Raw genomic sequence first — 20,891 nt, 5'->3', positions numbered from 1 at the left:
ATGCAATTCAGGGTGATTGCACTGTGCTGTAAAATGTTCTAATACAGCACAGCACAGCCAGGCTCTGCCCAGCACACAGCGGGCAATGCCAGCGCACTAGATTACAGCTTTCTATAGACGCTGCTGTGTTGGGTAGCTGCTGTAGTTCTGTCCAGGGTTTTATATCAGTGTTATACAGTGCGGTCCTGCCAGCATTGCCCTGTGTACAGCACAGCACAGCCAGGCTCTGCCCAGCACACAGCGGGCAATGCCAGCGCACTAGATTACAGCTTTCTATAGACGCCACTGTGTTGGGTAGCTGCTGTAGTTCTGTCCAGGGTTTTATATCAGTGTTATACAGTGCGATCCTGCCAGCATTGCCCTGTGTACAGCACAGCACAGCCAGGCTTTGCCCAGCACACAGCGGGCAATGCCAGCGCACTAGATTACAGCTTTCTATAGCCGCCACTGTGTTGGGTAGCTGCTGTAGTTCTGTCCAGGGTTTTATATCAGTGTTATACAGTGCGGTCCTGCCAGCATTGCCCTGTGTACAGCACAGCACAGCCAGGCTCTGCCCAGCACACAGCGGGCAATGCCAGCGCACTAGATTACAGCTTTCTATAGACGCTATGTTACTGACGCACTGTATTCTCCCTTTTCAGTTACGGGTTTCCTAACTGGATATCAAGGTTGTGATGGTAAGATAATGAATGCTGGCCCAACTACAGATGCTGCAGCCCAGACTTTTGCAATGCTTCAGCATAGCGACTCACTGCAATACCTCACTGCCATTGCAGTGCATAAACCCAATAAAAGACAGACTGTGGCTCAGTGCGATTTCTTTTCAGCGATCTGTAATGATCTTCAATGGCAATGCAGATAGACAGTGGCACTGCAATAATGGTTCTGTATTACACTGAGGGGCAATGGTAGCACAAGTATAGGGCAGCTGCAATGGGGAGAGGCTGGTAGAATGGGACCACAGCGTGCCAACTATACCCTCAATGATCTTCAATGGCAATGCAGACAGACAGTGGCACTGCAATAATGGTTCTGTATTACACTGAGGGGCAATGGCAGCACAAGTATAGGGCAGCTGCAATGGGGCGAGGCTGGTAGAATGGGACCACAGTGTGCCAACTATACCCTCAATGATCTTCAATGGCAATGCAGACAGACAGTGGCACTGCAATAATGGTTCTGTATTACACTGAGGGGCAATGGCAGCACAAGTATAGGGCAGCTGCAATGGGGCGAGGCTGGTAGAATGGGACACAGCGTGCCAACTATACCCTCAATGATCTTCAATGGCAATGCAGACAGACAGTGGCACTGCAATAATGGTTCTGTATTACACTGAGGGGCAATGGCAGCACAAGTATAGGGCAGCTGCAATGGGGCGAGGCTGGTAGAATGGGTCACAGCGTGCCAACTATACCCTCAATGATCTTGTGGTCAAGTGAATAAATGATTAAGTGATTAATTAGGGTTCAGCCACAGGTGTGTGAAATAGGGGTTCCTGGGTGATAATTAATAAGGGTTAGAGTTGATGTTGGTGATAGAGGTGGAGGGCTTTGTGCTGTATTATATATATATATATATATATATTATATATATATATATATATATATATTATAACATTAAACTATATTATTTTTCTGTAATTGTTGATGCCATATATAATGATAAGTGATCTTATAAACGTGTATTAAAATAATTATTTATTCACACGCCCACAAAAAAAATAATTGGAGCCACGCCCCTCATTAATATTGAAACAGTCGAATTCGGAAGGCCACGCCCCGAGAGAAGGAGAAGGAAGAAGAAGAAGAATAACAAGCATGGCGACGGGACTGTCGGGCGGAGACAGCGCTTCGGAGGACCGCATGGAGACCGAGTTAGAGCCCTCTGCCGCCGGCGAGGGGGCGAACAGCGAGCCCGGGCCAGCCACCTCCTCGAACGGCAGCGGCGGAGAGGAGGACGACGAGGAGGAGGGAGAGGAGGACGAGGACGAGGAGCCCGGGGAGAGAAGGTCCCGTCATCCGCTCCAAAGCAGCGGGGAGATGGGCGGCGAGAGCCGGGGATGCGCCGCGGCCTCGGGCATCGTCGTGCAGCAGCAGGGCGGGCTCGGGGAGCGCAGCGGCGGCGGGCGGGAGCAGGAGGTGTCGGTTGAAATTGGGGAGACCTACCTTTGCAAGCGGGCGGATAACACCTGGCGTGAGTAACGAAATCAGAAAAAAATATCCCAAACAAATATAGAAATACAACGCGTGTTTATTTCATAGACTCTGTGATTGATTTTTTTTTTTTTTTTTTTCAGCAAACCACGAATTAAAAAATCGAATACCTTGCTGTTTGCTATTTATTTCCTTTATTTCCTTTTTTTTTTTTTTTTTTTTTTTTTGTAAAACGGGTCCCGTTCCTTACCCAGCCGCTGCTCGACCGTCTTGAGATTTTTTTTTTTTTCTAGAATTATCCACCTCAGAAACGCTGATTATTTATTTATTTATTTATATTTTAACCCCCCCCCCCCCCCCCCCCCCCCCCCCCCCCCCCCCCCCCCCCCCCCCCCCCCAACACACCCACTTTGAAGCTACATCCTTGCAAAGTGAAAAATATATATATGACCAGGAAAAAATAAGCCTTTAGCTCAACTCATCCCCCGCAGCACCTCGTACGATTCTGGGGTTTTCGAGAATAAAAAATAAAGTACCTCATTTTTTTGGGCAGGTTGCCAGAGGAAGGGTAAGTAACGAGTTTTATTCCAGTTTCAGCCCAATCCTTCGCCCTGTAGGCGACGCGGCTTCGTGAAACATTGACCACTCTTAACCCATTTTGTGAAACAATAATTCTTCCCAATTCTCCCAAATTTTGAGGGGAAATAACTCGCCAGTTTTTTTTATTTTTTTATTTTGCAGTTTGTCATGCATGCCAGCATTGCGTCTGGCCACTTCGGTGAGGCTGTGTGGTCCAGTGGTTAAAGAAACTGGTTTGTAACCAGCAGGACCCCAGTTCAAACCCCAGCTTAGCCACTGACCCCCTCCCTGTGTGCGTGGGACCCTGAGCGAGTCACTTCACCTCCTTGTGCTGCGTCTTTGGGGTGAGACCATGTTGTGAGTGACTCTGCAGCTGATGCATAGTTCACACGCCCCCATATCCAGCTTAAAGCCCCAGTTCAATCCCAGCTAGACACTGAGCCCTTGGGCTGGCTGCTTGGGACAGTGAGGATTCACTTCACATCCTTGTTGAACGCTCTTGGGGTGAGACACGATGTTGTGGGGGGACTCTTGCAGCTGATGCAAGTTCACACAGGCCCCCGCTCCCTGTTGGTACTCTGGGGTGGAGATGCAGTTGTTGTGAGTGACTCTGCAGCTGATGCATAGTCACCGCTCCAGCAGAAACCCCACTCATGGTAATAACAACCTCCACTGAGTGCGTCGACTACGATCAAGTTGTGGGGGTCAGAAGGGCGTTCGCGAAACACACTACCACGGCCACTATGAAAGGCGCTATATAAAGATTATTATTATTGAAGTCCCTAACAGGACTGGCGTTATCCTTCAGTTTTGCATTGTCTGGGTTAGGTTTAGAGTGTAGTTTACTTCCAGTGGTGGCACTAGCTTGGAGCTGACGGGCTTTGAACTTTTGTGTGTAACTTTTTTTAGATTTCTTTAGCACAATGACACATTTGAAACTTCCTGATCCTTTCGCCCATTCATACAGCTGGTAAAGGGTTAAGAACGATGTTTCCCTGAAGGACAAGAGCCTGCATTAATTACACTCCAGGGAAATATGCACAGAAAAAAATACTTTTTTTTTTTTTTTTAAAAACCCTCCTATTAGGTTTCGGGTCTATTTGCTCTATAGTTTCCAATTGCTATTTTTCTTTTCTGTATAATATTTGATGGCTTTTCCTAAGTTGAGGTCATGAACTTATGCACAGAAAACAGAACCTCTGAGATGTCGTTTTTTTAGAACAGGTCATGCGTACAAATAAGATGTTTTGGGTCACTGTGACCCGTGGCGTTTATCCGTGTTGATTTGTCCCAGGGACACTGGGACCGCAGAGATAGGCACGAACTACAACACACGGCCTTCAGTGTTGATTTAAGGAAACAAACTTCTTTAATTGTATAGTAAAATTAACAATAATAGTATCTTCTGGGATAATGGCTGAGACCTGTCTGACGATATTGATAAACAATATGTTCCGTCACGGCAGAGCCGCAAAGAGCCGAGTCGAACCTTCGCAAATACAAACAGTTTAAATCAAATAGATTGATTATAAATTAGTTAAATTGCATCCGGTCAGTATGGACCCAAAACATAACAAGATGGCACTAAATTCTGAACAGATAATAGAAGGGTTACCACAGTCCTTTGCAACACCGTCTCTTTCAGTATCTCAAAGAACGCCTACAGATTGCGGCGGGGACAGGATGATACAGAGGTTGCAGCGCTCGGCAGTCGGCATTTGTTACAGCAGGCCCGGTGCAATGCAAGTAATTTTAAACTGAGATCCCCAGGGTGCGGCCGCGCAGTTGTCAAGCGCCGCCGGGTAGGAGGGAGGGTTAGGTCTGGGGGTGTCCTCGGCTCACCAGCGCCCCCCCTGTGGTTCCGGACTAACCTGCAGGCTGTAACATTTTTTTGCATTAGTGTTTTAGCACTTGTTAAATATGTCTCTCTCCCCTGTGTTGTTATCGTGTGTGTGTGTTTTTTTTTTCCTTAAATAGAAATCCTATTAAAATATTCTGGTGGTTGGACTTTGCACGAGATGTCATTGTTTTCAAAGATGAAATTCATGTGACAGTCCAAACAAGCTTCTGTTACCTTCATCCTCATGTTCCTTTTATTGTAGTTGGTCTGACTGTTGTCAGCAAATTTTAAAAGTGAGTTGAAGTTTACTCTCTCTGTGAAAACAGTTCGTGTTGCAAGGATGGGAATAAGACTGACAGATGAACACACGCCTGGTCCACTAGGGGTTTAATAAGACGCAACTCGAGACTGAGCGCTCTGTTGTGCAGGAGGTCAGCCAAAACCGCGGAAATCTTTATTCGTAAATTTTAGTAATCAGCATTTATTATTATTATTTGGCAGACCGATTTTCAGGGCTTGAATGTGCGGCTGTTCGGAGGCGAAGACGACACAGCTGTCCTCCGAAGAAATGTGCAGTCAGCCGCCCGCTTCTTTACACGCCTGAAGCTGTTCAGCGTCCGAGGACAGGCTGGTGGCAACTTACAGACAAGCTCCGCAGAGAACCTGGGGCCGGACCACAGACGGTCCAAATACTAGACTCTTGTTAATATTCCTGTTCTGCCAGATTTATGATTTGTTGTTTTTTTTGCAGACTCTGCTGAGCTGATCCAGTCCAGATTGAACGAATCTATGTGTGGAGAGGAGTTCTGTGTGCACGGTGTTGGTGAGTTCTATAGTGTCCACAGCCCCAGGTCCACTAAGATATGACAGGGGTCGAGTATATCCGCTCCCGAGTGACTATAATAAAAACTGCTTCAGCGAGTCTATATTTAATTTGCTTTGTGTTATTGTGCATACATGGTAACAGTACGATATTAATTTTTTGTTTAATTGTCTTTGAGATGTGCAGTACGAAATAAAATGTACAGTAATTCTAAGTGCCTGTGTGTATTGCAACCGAGGCATGCACAGTTAGACTGTAAAAACAGGAAGCCAACTCCTACGATCACAGTATATATTCTGAATCCACAGTATAGCAGGGGAGGCGATTTAAAAAACGCTTCAACATTGAGTTGTTAATGACTCGGATCGCATTATTGAGGAGTTTGGGGATAAAACGAGTGATCAGGAGAGGATTTATCAGTGCGCACGTCTATAGAGGTATGCGATAAATACAGCGAGCAAGGGGTGGGGCTGGAGATGCAGTACTGAGTGTCCTTTTGCGATTCGGTGCCTTTTTAAACCTGTTTTTAAAAATATTTTAAACCGCATGTGTGAAAATAAATTGGACCCGACAAGCGCTGAATAAATGGACCGCAAAGGGTTAAGAGCCTTTTAGTAAATACTTCTATTTGTCCATTTATAACTTTAATAAAAACGAGTCGCTTATTATTCGCGATCTGGTTTGTGCGTTCTGCTTGTCAAACGAAAAACTTGGAAATAAGACTCCCGCCGCACAGCAGTGTGATCCATTCCTGCTTTCACTAGGAGTTTAATAATCAGACACACCTGAGCTTGTTAGCTAGACACACTGGGGGCTGATGAAGCTGGTAGTAAAACCTGGACTGGGTGACACTGCTGTGCAATAGGAGTCTAATTCCCAACCCTGTGTAGACATGTGATTTTTTGCTAGTTTTGCTTAGACTTTTTATTTTAGTTCCTGTCTGTTTCCCCTCCTCTGTCGCCCTCTTGTGGTGGCTCCTCCAGTTAACAGGCGCCTGGATGAGTGGGTCGATAAGAACAGACTGGCTCTCACTAAGACACTGAAGGATGCGGTGCAGAAAAACACAGACCAGTACATGAGTGAGCTGTCCGAGCAGCCAGAGAGAAAAATCACACGCAACCAGAAACGCAAGCACGACGAGATCAACCATGTGCAGAAGGTGAGGACGACTAGGGGGGGGTTGAGAACGGGGATGGAAATCGGGCTCTTATTGCAGAGCAGTGTCACCCAGTCCAGGTTTTACTACCAGCTTGATCAGCCTCCAGTGTGTCTAGCTAACAAGCTCAGGTGTGTCTGATTATTAAACTCCTAGTGAAACCAGGACTGGATCACACTGCTATGCAATGGGAGTATTATTACTATCCTTGGGTGAAGGACGACAATTACATTTTTTTTTGTTAAGAGCCTTTTACTATTGGAATATTATTAAGTAATTTATTTAGACTCCCGCTGCACAGCAGTGCGATCTGGTCCTGGTTTCACTAGGAGTTTAATAATCAGACTCCCGCTGCACAGCAGTGTGATCCAGTCCTGCTTTCACTAGGAGTTTAATAATCAGACTCCCGCTGCACAGCAGTGTGATCCAGTCCTGCTTTCACTAGGAGTTTAATAATCAGACTCCCGCTGCACAGCAGTGCGATCTGGTCCTGGTTTCACTAGGAGTTTAATAATCAGACTCCCGCTGCACAGCAGTGTGATCTGGTCCTGGTTTCACTAGGAGTTTAATAATCAGACTCCCGCTGCACAGCAGTGTGATCCAGTCCTGCTTTCACTAGGAGTTTAATAATCAGACTCCCGCTGCACAGCAGTGTGATCCAGTCCTGGTTTCACTAGGAGTTTAATAATCAGACTCCCGCTGCACAGCAGTGTGATCCAGTCCTGGTTTCACTAGGAGTTTAATAATCAGACTCCCGCTGCACAGCAGTGTGATCCAGTCCTGCTTTCACTAGGAGTTTAATAATCAGACTCCCGCTGCACAGCAGTGTGATCCAGTCCTGGTTTCACTAGGAGTTTAATAATCAGACTCCCGCTGCACAGCAGTGTGATCCAGTCCTGCTTTCACTAGGAGTTTAATAATCAGACACACCTGAGCTTGTTACCTAGACACACTGGGGGCTGATCAAGCTGGTAGCAAAACCTGGAGTGGATGAAGTAGGAGTCCTATTTCCATGCTACTGTACGTTCAAGTTAACACTGATTTGTGTGTTTGTGTTTCTCAGACATACGCAGAGATGGACCCTACAACAGCAGCACTGGAGAAAGAACACGAAGCGGTGAGCAGAGGAGTCTCCAGCAATTAATGGGGAAAACTAGGACATGCAAATTCACAGTAAAACCTTAATGATAGAGGAGGGAGTGTGTGTGTGTGTGTGTGTGTGTGTGTGTGTGTGTGTGTGGAGAGCAACAATATCCTTTTTTGTAGCGAGGTGACCAAAACTGAACACAGTATTCTAGATGAGGTCTAATGCATTGTAAAACGTTTCCACTAGAAGTCTTTCTCAGTGCATTCAGTGTAAATTCAAGGGCAAACGTTTCCACTAGAAGTCTTTCTCGGTGTCTTCTCCCTGTCTGTCCACCGCAGATCACCAAGGTGAAGTACGTTGACAAGATTCAGATTGGGAACTTCGAGATCGATGCCTGGTACTTCTCTCCCTTCCCCGAGGACTACGGCAAGCAGCCGAAGCTGTGGATCTGTGAGTACTGCCTCAAGTACATGAAGTACGAGAAGACGTTCAGATTCCACCTGGTGAGTTGCAGCTGACAAACAGAAACTTAACAAGTGACTAACCTGAGAGAGTTTACAAGCGAGGAGGAGGCTGTTCGGCCCATCTCGCTCGTCAGTATCTTACTGATCCCAGAATCTCATCAAGCAGCTTCTTGGAAGGATCCCAGGGTGTCGGCTTCAACAACATTACTGGGGAGTTGGTTCCAGACCCTCACGATTCTCTGTGAAAAAGTGGCTCCTATTTTCTGTTCTGAATGCCCCTTTATCTAATCTAATTGTGACCCCTGGTCCTTGTTTCTTTTTTCAGGTTGAAAAAGTCTCTTGGGTTGACACTGTCAACACCTCTTCTTTGTTCGAGACTGAACAGATTCAATTCTTTTAGCCTGTCTGCATATGACATGCCTTTTAAACCCGGAATAATTCTGGTCGCTCTTCTTTGCGCTCTTTCTAGAGCAGCAATATCGTTTTTTGTAGCGAGGTGACCAGAACTGAACACAATATTCAAGATGAGGTCATACTAACGCATTGTAAAATGTTTCCACTAGAAGTCTTTCTCAATGCATTCAGCATAAATTAAATGCAAACGTTTCCACTAGAAGTCTTTCTCAATGCATTGTGTAAATTCAATGGCAAACGTTTCCACTAGAAGTCTTTCTCTGTGTAAATTCAATGACAAATGTCTTTTTCAGTTTGTTTGTAACAGTGAAATCAGCCCGATCGACACCAGCCACCCTCGCCTGATTGTTGACATCTGATTTCGATGGAGTGATCTGTCTGAAATGATTCATTGGTTTTCTGTCTCTCTCTCTCTCTCTCTCTCTCTCTCTCTCCAGAGTCGATGCCAGTGGAGACAGCCTCCTGGCAAGGAAATTTACAGAAAGAGCAACATCTCTGTCTACGAAGTGGACGGGAGGGATCACAAGGTAATTCCCACCCCGCTCCCCCAAACCTGTAAACTTAAATTTTAGAATCTGCCCAGCCTTTATTTTTCATTTGCAAGCAGAACTTAAAAACAAACGAGGTCACGACATGTCAGCAAGGGACTCCTCTGTAGTAGCGAAGCGATTGTGAAATTAATAAGTACTTCCTGCTGGAGGCGCTTCATCTCAATCGTTCTGCAGTGTGTTTCATTATTTCAGAAATAAATAATAAGAGACACCAGACACGCCACAGATTAATTTATATAAAACTGAGCTGCAGGGAGAGGGAGGAGGGAGGGTCTGTCACACAAGGAGAGAATGAAACACACTCGATTAGAGGGAGAAAGCTTTTCGCCCCTTTAGTGCAGAGCTGTGGGTGTGCGAGCTTCTGACCTCGTGGTGATTTGTGTTCCAGATCTATTGCCAGAACCTGTGCCTGCTGGCCAAGCTGTTTCTGGATCACAAGACTTTGTACTTTGATGTCGAACCTTTCGTCTTCTACGTCTTGACAGAAGTGGACAGGCAAGGCGCGCATATCGTTGGGTACTTCTCAAAGGTACAGTCTGTGTCTGTCTGTCTGCGTATGCAGTACTCCTAGCCAGAACTACGTTAAGCCTCTCGTCATGCGACGCAGTTCACAGCTTGCGTTTTTGTTTTGAGTCTGTCCCAAATCCCCAGGACTGAGTTTGAGAAACCCTGAGGGGGGGGGGGGGTATCGTTGGAAAGCTTAGAGGCTCAGCTCGCTTCCCCCCCCAAACATGTTTGTTACATAATGAGGCTCAAGTGTTTTTTTTAAATCGCCCTCCAGGAGAAGGAATCTCCAGACAGTAACAACGTTGCCTGCATTCTCACCCTGCCCCCCTACCAGAGACGAGGCTATGGAAAATTCCTCATTGCTTTCAGTGAGTGTGGAACGAACCATACGTGGTCATTTGGGGGGGGATTTTATAGAAGCTTTCAAAGCATTAAGACTGTGGTGCTCATCTTTTAGCCGGTAATCGATCATTTGTAAAATGTAATTGTCGTCCTTCACCCAAGGATAGTAATAATACTCCCATTGCATAGCAGTGTGATCCAGTCCTGGTTTCTCTAGGAGTTTAATAAGACACACCTGAGCTTGTTAGCTAGACACACTGGGGGCTGATCAAGCTGGTAGTAAAACCTGGACTGGATCACACTGCTGTGCAACAGGAGTCTGATTCCCATCTCTGATGGAATACCCCCCTCTCCCCTGCAGGCTATGAGCTGTCGAAGCTAGAGAGCGCGGTTGGTTCCCCTGAGAAACCCCTGTCTGACCTGGGCAAGCTTAGCTATCGCAGCTACTGGTCCTGGGTGCTGTTGGAGATCCTGCGTGATTTCCGGGGAACGCTGTCCATCCGGGACCTCAGGTAGGGGACCGGCATTCTGTCGTGGGACAGACAGATTTAATACTAAACTAGAGCTGCTCTTCTTGACTCGGTTTAGTTTCAATAATGCTGATGATGGCAGCGTTACCGAAACTAAACTGAGTCCAGCAGAGCAGCTCTAGTTTGGGGCTCTAGTGCCTTCATCAGCGTTACTGAAACTAAACTGAGTCAAGCAGAGCAGCTCTAGTTTGGGGCTCTAGTGCCTTCATCCGTGTTATGTGAGAGATGTTGGAAGTATCTATTTCTTTGTTTTGATTAATCAAAAACGCAAGTAGATAAAACATCTGCAGGGCTTGGAATCAGACTCCCGCTGCACAGCACTGTGATCCAGTCCTGGTTTCACTGGGAGTTTAATAAGACACACCTGAGCTTGTTACCTAGAAACACTGATCAAGCTGGTAGTAAAATCTGTACTGGGTCGCACTGCTGTGCAATAGGAGTCTGATTCCCATCTCTGATTTTGTCTTTTTTTTTTTTTCCTCAGTCAGATGACTAGTATCACTCAGAATGACATCATCAGCACACTGCAGTCCCTCAACATGGTGAAGTACTGGAAAGGGCAGCATGTGATCTGTGTGACCCCCAAACTAGTGGAAGAACACCTCAAGAGCGCTCAATACAAGAAGCCCCCCATCACTGGTAACTAACTCCTTTTTATATATATAAAATTAATTTCATTTAATCATTTGCAGTCCATTTATTCAGCGCTTGTCAGATTCAATTTATTTTCATAAGCGCTGTTTTAAAATTTTTTTTTCTCCCTCCCAGAGTAAAACAGGTTTAAAAGACACTGAATCGCAAAAGGACACTCAGTACTCGAGTGTCCACCCCTCGCTCGCTGTATTTTTCTCATACCTCTTTATAGACGCGCACACTGATAAATCCTCTCCTGATCACTCGTTTTATCACCAAACTCCTCAATAACACAATCAGAGTCATTATTTTATTACTGTAACATCTCAAACAGCTCTGCAGATGTCTGTGATGTTCTTTGAGCGCTGGATGCAGAAGCAGCTGTCTCCTTTGTTTGTGTCCGTGTTATCTCTGTAGTGTATTGCTGTAATCGGTCTCACTCGGCCATTGAAAGGTTTTCTTGGCTTTTTCAGGAGAAAAAAACGACTAGAGACCTGTGCTTGACGTCTCTTTGTCGGACAGGGTCCGACTGGAAAGGGAAAATTGTAATGGTCCGACATAGGACCACAAAGGGTTAATGGAAGTTGGAGGTTCATCTAGGGTGTTTGTTAATGCTAGACATGGGAATCGGACTCCTATTGCACAGCAGTGTGATCCAGTCCAGGTTTTGCTACCAGCTTGATCAGCTCCCAGTGTGTCTAGGCAACAAGCTCAGGTGTGTCTTATTATTAAACTCCTAGTGAAACCAGGACTGGATCACACCGCTGTGCAGCGGGAGTCTGATTATTAAACTCCTAGTGAAAGCAGGACTGGATCACACCGCTGTGCAGCGGGAGTCTGATTATTAAACTCCTAGTGAAAGCAGGACTGGATCACACCGCTGTGCAGCGGGAGTCTGATTATTAAACTCCTAGTGAAAGCAGGACTGGATCACACTGCTGTGCAATAGCATACATTAACTTTTATACATTAAAAAGACACTTTTTTTGTATTTTCTGTTGATTTTATTTTCATTAAATTTTTTTTTTTTTGATTTTCTAGTGGATTCGATCTGCCTGAAGTGGGCACCACCAAAACACAAGCAAGCAAAATTCTCCAAGAAATAAAACGATCAAGAAAGCGAACGAACGAATAAATATGACAACGGATGAGTGAAGACATTCTTTTGCTGTCAGAGTGGAGGAAGACATCCCAGGACAGTAGGGGTCACTAGAGGGCGCTGTGGGGCCACAGAAGTGAGAGAACGAGAGAGAGAGAGATGTAGCACGGACTCTGTCTCTTGCACACTAGCAGAGTTGCACAAATTGGTTATCAGGACTGAGCGCTCCGCAGGAGTCCGGTTCTGGCGACTGGGCGAGGGCGGCTGGCGTCGATCGGGGCTGATTTCACCCTTCAGAGTGAATTAAGAAGCAGCTGCTCGGGTTTGTGACGATCGCTGCTTTTTCTTCAGACTCTGCGGAGAACAGCGACCCACGCAAACCTGAGCAGCTGCTTCTTAATTCACTCTGAAGGGTGAAATCAGCCCGATCGACGCCAGCCACCCTCGCCCGGTCGCCAGCCCCCCTATTTCAGTGGAGAGATTCAGTAGCCAGTTTGTGTGGCTGTGTTTGGATGTCCCATATAACAAACATCGAAATTAACTGGCCATCGTTCTCAGTGACGTTTTCCAAAGTGGTTCCTTGCGTCCCAGTGGCTGTGGGCAAAGCTGTTGATGACAAACGCCAAGAACTTTGGATGTGTTGCAGCATTTTTTGGTTTCCATTTAAAAGGTACAAGTGAAGTAAAACCGAATATCTAGAATACTGATTCGCACGGGGTAAGGCTGTCCTTGTTAATGAAACAGTAACACGTTTTCCGTTTGTAGGAGATTCTGCTTTTGATGCGGTCTGTGCTTTTACAGCTGTATTTGTCAATGCAAAGGGTGTGTCCCAGAATGCTTTTGTGTTATTGTTAACTGCTAGATAACTTTAGCAAACCTGTACATATGTGTTTTTTTTTCCCCACTGTTGTTCTTACATTGCTTGTGTTTGTGTTTTTTTTGTTTTTATAAAAGTAAAACATTTTTGGAGTTTTGCTTCCTGAAGACAAAGTGTGTTTGTTTGCTTTAGTGCAGAAATCCCCCCTTGCTGTATCCTAGAGTTAAAATACACAGGTAAAACACACTTGCATGTACACACACACACACACAGACTCTCTCACACACTCATATTCACACACACAGACACAAACACACTGACGCACACACAATAGACAAATGATTCATTTAATGTTTTTATAACAATATTTACAAACGAGACAACCGGACAAAAATGACTTTTGTTTACTTGATTTACTGCATCCTTTCTCCAAACAAAATCACGGGTTAGGGAGCAGGGTGCAGAGTCACAAACACTCGCTTATCGAAGCATTACAAAGCAGATAAATCGCCCGAGGAACGCGACAAAACAAGCATTAAAAACACAGGAGAGGTTTGGAGAGAGTAGCTAATAAGTGCAGTTTAATTTTTATCAGGATTTCAAAGCCAGCTTCCCACACACCCGCCTGTTTTGCTGTGGAACTCAATTTTTTCATTTACAAGCAGAACGTACAAATGACGCGCAAATAAGCGACTCGTCTTTATCGCAGCTCTGATGAAAAATAAAAGCGTTTTTCTGCAGGAGGCGCTTTATCACAGCCGTGCCGCGGCGTGACTGGATTTCCATCGAGAAAGAGCTTCGAGATGAGAGCCAGATTAGTAGTTTCACAGGGAACAAAAAAAAAACGCAGTGAAAGGAATCAATTTTATGAACGTGTTTCTCAGCTGTGATCGAGAGACGCGAATTGTCTTAACAGGGACCAACTCTTAAAGGACAGAAAAGTCAGGGCACAACAAACACTCAAACGTACTCTATAGGGGGCTTCTCAAACTCGGTCCTGGGGACCCCCTGCGGCTGCTGGTTTTCATTCAATTAGACCTCTTTACCTGTTTTCAACTCTTGGAACAATTGCGTATTTCAAACTAGCTGTAACATTTGATAAATAAATTGAACTGCAACTGTTTTAGAGCTGAAAACAAGTAAATATGTCTAATTAAGCAAAGTTCAATTAAAGGTCTAGTTAAGTTATTTTTCACGTCTGAAAATGTCTCCGTTAGCTTTTCAAAGCAAGCGCGCAGCCAAAAACACTGTGTTTACAGTCAAAATGACAGCTGCCATAGTTCTAATGTTAACAAACCCGGTTTCAGGATCAAGGAGGATTTCACTGGTCTGTTAGTCTTTGTAAATGTATTTCCATCCCTGTTCTTTATAACGCTAACAAAGTCAGTACAGCCAGTGCCAGCGGGCTGAAGGTGCTGGGTTTGAAAGAGGAAGCCTTGGAGTTCGACGGTTTAATTTGGGACAACACGCCAGTGGTCCCGGAGATCAGGGTGGATTCGGGACTGGACTGGGAGTTCTGAGTGCCGCTGGCGCTCGACCCGGAAGTGGTTTGGACTGGCAGCCCCTGGGTCTCCTGGATCCAGGACAGGAAGGAAGTGACACGCGAGTACACCCCCGGGCGGTTGGGCTGGGCGCAGCCGTCCCCCCAGCTGACAATCCCGGCCAGGATCCAGGAACCGTCCGGACTGGGGCACACCAAGGGACCCCCAGAGTCTCCCTGAGAGACAGAGAGAAGGGAGGGGTTAGAGAGGAGAGATGAGAGAGAGGGGAGGGCGAGAGAGAGGGGAGGGGGGGCATACAAAAGGGGGTTTGCAGCGTTCCCCACCTGACAGGAGTCCCGGCGCCCCTCCTGGTACCCCGCGCAGATCATGTCTGGTAGGATGAGGGGCACGCTCTTGCTGACGGAGGTGCCAATGTGGTACATGGTGTCACAGGACTCGCTGCCCACGACAGGAACCACGACCTGCTGCAGAGTGCGGGGAGCGGACAGGGGCACTGGAGAGAGAGGAGAAGAGAAGAGCGGGAGGAGAGAAGAATAAATTGTCGATGCTCATAATGCATCAGAGTAGAAAAATGCAACACATCTGAGACTTTTACACAGCAGTGCACACACACACACACACACACACAGTCTCTCACCTCCCTCCTTGACGTTGCCCCAGCCAGTCACCCAGCACTGCTGCCCCGTTGTGAAGGAGGTGGAGGGGCTGGGCAGGCACACCGGGAGGATGGTTTCGGAGAGGGGGGCGGGCTGCTCCAGCTCTAACAGGGCAGCATCGTCTCCCTTATCAGCGGACTTGAACCCGGGTCTCACAACAATGCGCAGCAACCTCCTGTCCACACCCTGCTGCTGGCTCAGAGACAGGGCCCCCAGGCGCACTGTGTAGAGTTTTACATTGCTGGAACTGGAGAGGGGGAGAGAGGGGTATTACAAATAGATCTATACAGCTGTGTAGATACACACAGACTCACTCACACACAGACTGACACAGACACACTGCGACACAGACACACACTCGTCCTCTCTCTATCTCCCTGTCTCTCTATCTCTCTCTCTATCTCACCTCTGGAAGCAGTGTGCTGCGCTCAGGATCCAATTCTTGTCGATCAGGGATCCCCCGCAGAAGGGAAAGCCGTCTCTCATGATGCTGACCTGCCAGGGCCACGCCCCTTTCTGCGCATCACTTCCCCCCACGATACGACTTGCTCCCACAATCCTCTGGCCGCAGGCTGAGGGGAGGAGAGGAGAGGTGAGGAGAGGAGAGGGGAGAGGAGACCTTTATTTATGTCTCAGTTCTGTACAGAGATGCAAAGTGTGATGCTCAGAGAGACAGGAAGACAGACACCCTCGGATGCTTATGATCTCAATATGGTGCTAAACAAGGTCTAAGAGGGTTTTGTTACCATTTGAAAAACGAGTGACATTATCAAAGACCTGAATAACGCTAGGCAGGTCAGACCACATTGTGTGTGTGTGTGTGTCTCTTCCTCTCCCTCTCCCTCTTCCTCCTCCCCTCTCCCTCTCTCGCTCCCCCTCCCCTCCTCTCCTCTCTCTCACTCTCTGTGTTTGAGTTCCACATTATCTTCTCTGTAACTTGCTTCGATCTACACTCCAAGCCGCTGGTAATTAGAGCCGTGTTCCTCATACTTCTCAATCTCTTTCTTCTCTCTTCCTTGTGATTGTAAGTGTCAGGCAAGCAGCCAAACTAAACAGATCCTCGTTCTTCATGCCTTCTAAATAGGGTTTGTTTCTGTCATTGAATTGACACTGAAGACACTGAGAAAGACTTCTAGTGGAAACGTTTGTCATTCATCATACATTAATGCATTTATTAACATAATCACTGGCCCCTCCCTTTAAAGGAGCATCAAAATCAGGGTCTAGTGCTGTATATTATAAAGACATTTCAGAGGGCTGTGTCTCATCAATATCAGGGTCTAGTGCTGTATATTATAAAGACATTTCAGAGGGCTGGATCTCATCAATATCAGGGTCTAGTGCTGTATATTATAAAGACATTTCAGAGGGCTGTGTCTCATCAATATCAGGGTCTAGTGCTGTATATTATAAAGACATTTCAGAGGGCTGGATCTCATCAATATCAGGGTCTAGTGCTGTATATTATAAAGACATTTCAGATGGCTGGATCTCATCAATATCAGGATCTAGTGCTGTATATTATAAAGACATTTCAACATCTTGTAAAATACCTCAGGGATCACCTCTGTTGAATGGCTACAATGTATCTGGGAACCTATTGAAATGTTGTCTCTTTGTTTTTCTGGTCCTCATTGTAAAAACCATGCGTTTTCTATTCTTAACCCAGCATTATTTACAGAAGGCTTAAACTGTCAAACCCGTGGCTTTGTGTTGCTTTGTAAAAGATTACTGTGATATGAATCTGGATCATAATCTACATTCTCAGAGCTTTGAAAGAATGTTCCTCAAAACCTCATTAAAATACATTGTCAACTTACGTGACATCATCGCTGGTCCCTCTCTTTAAAGGAGCGCTGACCATCTTTAAAATCCATTCTCTCACCTCTTATTAGCTTTATTAACATGATCACTGGCCCCTCCCTTTAAAGGAGCGCTGACCATCTTTAAAATCCATTCTCTCACCTCTTATTAGCTTTATTAACAGGATCACCGGCCCCTCCCTTTAAAGGAGCGCTGACCATCTTTAAAATCCATTCTCTCACCTCTTATTAGTTTAGTTTCTTCTAGTATTTTTGAAGTTCTGGATGAACTGCCGGTAATATCATAAGATACACTCAACAAACAGACAGGAGAAGAAACAGACTATTCGAATATCTCTCTCTCTCTCTCTCTCTCTCTCTCTCTCTCCTCTCTCTCTCTCTCTCTCTCTCTCTCTCTCTCTCTCTCTCTCTCTCTCTCTCTCTCTCTCTCTCTCTCTCTCTCCTCCCTCCATCTCTCTCTCCTCTCTCTCTTTCTCTTTCTGTGTCTCTCTCTCTCTCTCTCTCTCATTCATTTCCAAAGGCGCTTGTAGTTTCATTCTGAGTTCATGTCTGAGTAAGGGTTATATTCTGCTTATGGTTTAATTTCCAGGTTTGCGTCTCAAAGCTCTCAGTTATGAAGATGAAACATCGTCCTCTTACCAAACGTCTCTGCTTCCCCCAGACATTGCAGGAAACCTTAAAAGAAAGAAAGAAAACGTTTTTTATTTTTGTCTTCAGTGACTCTGTCCAGTTGATACAACACTATTATTTTACATCTTGTGATCAAAGAAACAAAATTATTTCGCCAAAAAAAAAAAATTTGAGGGAGTTCATTCTATATAGAGGGGGTGGAATTCAATATGTTAACAAGGGAACATTATTCAGCAGCTTTCACTGGACTCTATGAAGCTGAGGGAGTTCATTCTATATAGAGGGGGTGCAATTCAATATGTTAACAAGGGAACATTATTCAGCAGCTTTCACTGGACTCTATGAAGCTGAGTGAGTTCATTCTATATAGAGGGGGATGCTTAGCTGTTGTCCAGAGCTGCACTCTTACCCTGGCTGTGTTACACTGACCCTCCAATCACTGATACAGTAAGTGCACAACAAGCCCAGGATTGTCAGAATTTTTTGTTTTAATAATTGATCATTTTGGTACAAAGCAATCTTCCTTTTTCTCAAACTTTACACACACACACACACACACACATATATATATATATATATATATATATATATATATATATATATATATATATATACACTAACTGGACATTATTATTATTATTATTATTATAAAAATTAGCAGTAATATTATCTGTGTTACTACATGAACAAATAAATTCAAGCAGTTTGAATACATATGAGTGTGCTTTTTTAAGTAGATAGAGAGAGAGAGAGAGAGAGAGAGACAGAGACATAGATAGATAGATAGATAGATAGATAGATAGATAGATAGATAGATAGATAGATAGATAGATAGATAGATAGATAGATAGATAGATAGATAGATAGATAACCTTATAAAAGTGTCCCATAGTAAAAGCACAGCAAAGTGTGATAAAGCACAGAGTGGTGTGGTAAAGCATAGGGAAACATTGTAAAGCACAGAGAGGTCTGGTAAAGCACAGGGAAGCATTGTAAAGCACAGAGAGGTCTGGTAAAGCATAGGGAAGCATTGTAAAGCACAGAGAGGTCTGGTAAAGCATAGGGAAACATTGTAAAGCACAGAGAGGTCTGGTAAAGCATAGGGAAGCATTGTAAAGCATATTCCCCGGCTATTCATTTATACAATATAAAGACTTACCTATAGTGAAGCAAGCAGCTCCAAACAGCTCTCTCATCTTGTCTGTGTCTCTTACTCTCGTCGCTGTGCACTGACCACAACATATATACACTGCAGCTCTATGTATACCTATATATCTATATATCTATCTGTCTGTCAGACAGACTCCACAGTGCAGGCGTGTGGGGTCATGCAGCTCCGCTACGTTGTCTGTGTTCAAGTGATCTTAAGCATGTCAAGCATCGCATGACGTGTGCCGCGCCAGCGGAATTTACAGGTAGCTACAACCCCAACCCCAACATTAATATACAGGTTATGCAACATTTTTGTCTGTGTTTGTGTGTCTGTGTCTTATAAAAGTGTATCAATGTATTTACAATGCTTCCCTGTGCTTTACCAGACCTCTCTGTGCTTTACAATGCTTCCCTGTGCTTTACCAGACCTCTCTGTGCTTATTTAACATCAAATAAAGTTGTTTCCTGGTGTTTTGCAAAATGCACGAACCTGCCGGTAAATTGGATGTGTGACCGTTGCATGTTTTCTTCCCGCGTTTCGTCACCTAGGGCTGTGTTGTCTCGAAAGCAACCTATTATTAGCACATCGGGAAAACACTCCCCTGCTCTGCACTGGACTCGCCTGACCTCAGCACCGCCTCGCTGGGTCCTCGGCTGATGCGCTATCCTTGCACTGCTGTCACTGTAGAGATAACTCGCTGTCATCCTAACTTCTGCATCCTAGTTCATATTGGATTCTAGCAGTGTTATTATTATACACGGCATCCTAGTTCATATTGGATTCTAGCAGTGTTATTATTATACACGGCATCCTAGTTCATATTGGATTCTAGCAGTGTTATTATTATACACGGCATCCTAGTTCATATTGGATTCTAGCAGTGTTATTATTATACACGGCATCCTAGTTCATATTGTATTCTAGCAGTGTTATTATTATACACGGCATCCTAGTTCATATTGGATTCTAGCAGTGTTATTATTATACACGGCATCCTAGTTCATATTGGATTCTAGCAGTGTTATTATTATACACGGCATCCTAGTTCATATTGGATTCTAGCAGTGTTATTATTATACACGGCATCCTAGTTCATATTGTATTCTAGCAGTGTTATTATTATACACGGCATCCTAGTTCATATTGTATTCTAGCAGTGTTATTATTATACACGGCATCCTAGTTCATATTGTATTCTAGCAGTGTTATTATTATACACGGCATCCTAGTTCATATTGTATTCTAGCAGTGTTATTATTATACACGGCATCCTAGTTCATATTGTATTCTAGCAGTGTTATTATTATACACGGCATCCTAGTTCATATTGTATTCTAGCAGTGTTATTATTATACACAGCATCCCAGTTCATATTGGATTCTAGCAGTGTTATTATTATACACGGCATCCTAGTTCATATTGTATTCTAGCAGTGTTATTATTATACACGGCATCCTAGTTCATATTGGATTCTAGCAGTGTTATTATTATACACGGCATCCTAGTTCATATTGTATTCTAGCAGTGTTATTATTATACACGGCATCCTAGTTCATATTGGATTCTAGCAGTGTTATTATTATACACGGCATCCTAGTTCATATTGTATTCTAGCAGTGTTATTATTATACACGGCATCCTAGTTCATATTGGATTCTAGCAGTGTTATTATTATACACGGCATCCTAGTTCATATTGGATTCTAGCAGTGTTATTATTATACACGGCATCCTAGTTCATATTGTATTCTAGCAGTGTTATTATTATACACAGCATCCTAGTTCATATTGTATTCTAGCAGTGTTATTATTATACACAGCATCCTAGTTCATATTGGATTCTAGCAGTGTTATTATTATACACGGCATCCTAGTTCATATTGGATTCTAGCAGTGTTATTATTATACACGGCATCCTAGTTCATATTGGATTCTAGCAGTGTTATTATTATACACGGCATCCTAGTTCATATTGGATTCTAGCAGTGTTATTATTATACACGGCATCCTAGTTCATATTGTATTCTAGCAGTGTTATTATTATACACGGCATCCTAGTTCATATTGTATTCTAGCAGTGTTATTATTATACACGGCATCCTAGTTCATATTGGATTCTAGCAGTGTTAT

At 44.6% G+C, this 20,891-nt stretch overlaps 2 protein-coding genes across 2 annotated transcripts; one reads left to right on the top strand and one right to left on the bottom strand.

The window, feature by feature from the left end:
* The first annotated feature begins 1,789 nt into the window (after positions 1 to 1,789).
* kat8 (K(lysine) acetyltransferase 8) lies at positions 1,790 to 12,533 on the top strand. The gene is made up of 10 exons (XM_041238779.1): positions 1,790 to 2,196; positions 6,382 to 6,557; positions 7,618 to 7,671; positions 7,980 to 8,144; positions 8,957 to 9,046; positions 9,459 to 9,599; positions 9,852 to 9,945; positions 10,281 to 10,431; positions 10,934 to 11,088; positions 12,124 to 12,533. Exons 1-10 carry the CDS (start codon positions 1,821 to 1,823, stop codon positions 12,186 to 12,188), a joined length of 1,467 nt encoding a protein of 488 aa, XP_041094713.1. The 5' UTR covers positions 1,790 to 1,820; the 3' UTR covers positions 12,189 to 12,533.
* An 828-nt stretch (positions 12,534 to 13,361) lies between these two features.
* On the bottom strand, positions 13,362 to 18,977 carry LOC121306844 (serine protease 33-like). Its single transcript, XM_041238780.1, has 6 exons — positions 18,769 to 18,977; positions 17,619 to 17,654; positions 15,563 to 15,728; positions 15,138 to 15,403; positions 14,824 to 14,993; positions 13,362 to 14,715 (listed from the first exon to the last, which is right to left on the bottom strand). Exons 1-6 carry the CDS (start codon positions 18,803 to 18,805, stop codon positions 14,365 to 14,367), a joined length of 1,026 nt encoding a protein of 341 aa, XP_041094714.1. The 5' UTR covers positions 18,806 to 18,977; the 3' UTR covers positions 13,362 to 14,364.
* Positions 18,978 to 20,891: the final 1,914 nt, after the last annotated feature.

The sequence above is a fragment of the Polyodon spathula genome, chromosome 50 (assembly GCF_017654505.1).
Source record: "Polyodon spathula isolate WHYD16114869_AA chromosome 50, ASM1765450v1, whole genome shotgun sequence".
Classification (NCBI taxonomy): domain Eukaryota; kingdom Metazoa; phylum Chordata; class Actinopteri; order Acipenseriformes; family Polyodontidae; genus Polyodon; species Polyodon spathula.
The sequence above is the reverse complement of the archived record's forward strand: the minus strand, read 5'-3'. Positions and strand labels throughout refer to the sequence as shown.

What these genes read in the sequence shown, in the direction of transcription:
- kat8 (XM_041238779.1), top strand. Translation starts at nt 1,821, where the DNA reads ATGGCGACGGGACTGTCGGGCGGAGACAGCGCTTCGGAGGACCGCATG. An exon ending in TGGACGGGAGGGATCACAAG is followed by an intron (nt 9,047 to 9,458) that starts GTAATTCCCACC and finishes TTTGTGTTCCAG; the next exon opens with ATCTATTGCCAGAACCTGTG. An exon ending in CTGTCCATCCGGGACCTCAG is followed by an intron (nt 10,432 to 10,933) that starts GTAGGGGACCGG and finishes TTTTTTCCTCAG; the next exon opens with TCAGATGACTAGTATCACTC.
- LOC121306844 (XM_041238780.1), bottom strand. Translation starts at nt 18,805, where the DNA reads ATGAGAGAGCTGTTTGGAGCTGCTTGCTTCACTATAG. An exon ending in AGCTGCTTGCTTCACTATAG is followed by an intron (nt 17,655 to 18,768) that starts GTAAGTCTTTAT and finishes CTTTCTTTTAAG; the next exon opens with GTTTCCTGCAATGTCTGGGG. An exon ending in GGGCAACGTCAAGGAGGGAG is followed by an intron (nt 14,994 to 15,137) that starts GTGAGAGACTGT and finishes CTCTCTCTCCAG; the next exon opens with TGCCCCTGTCCGCTCCCCGC.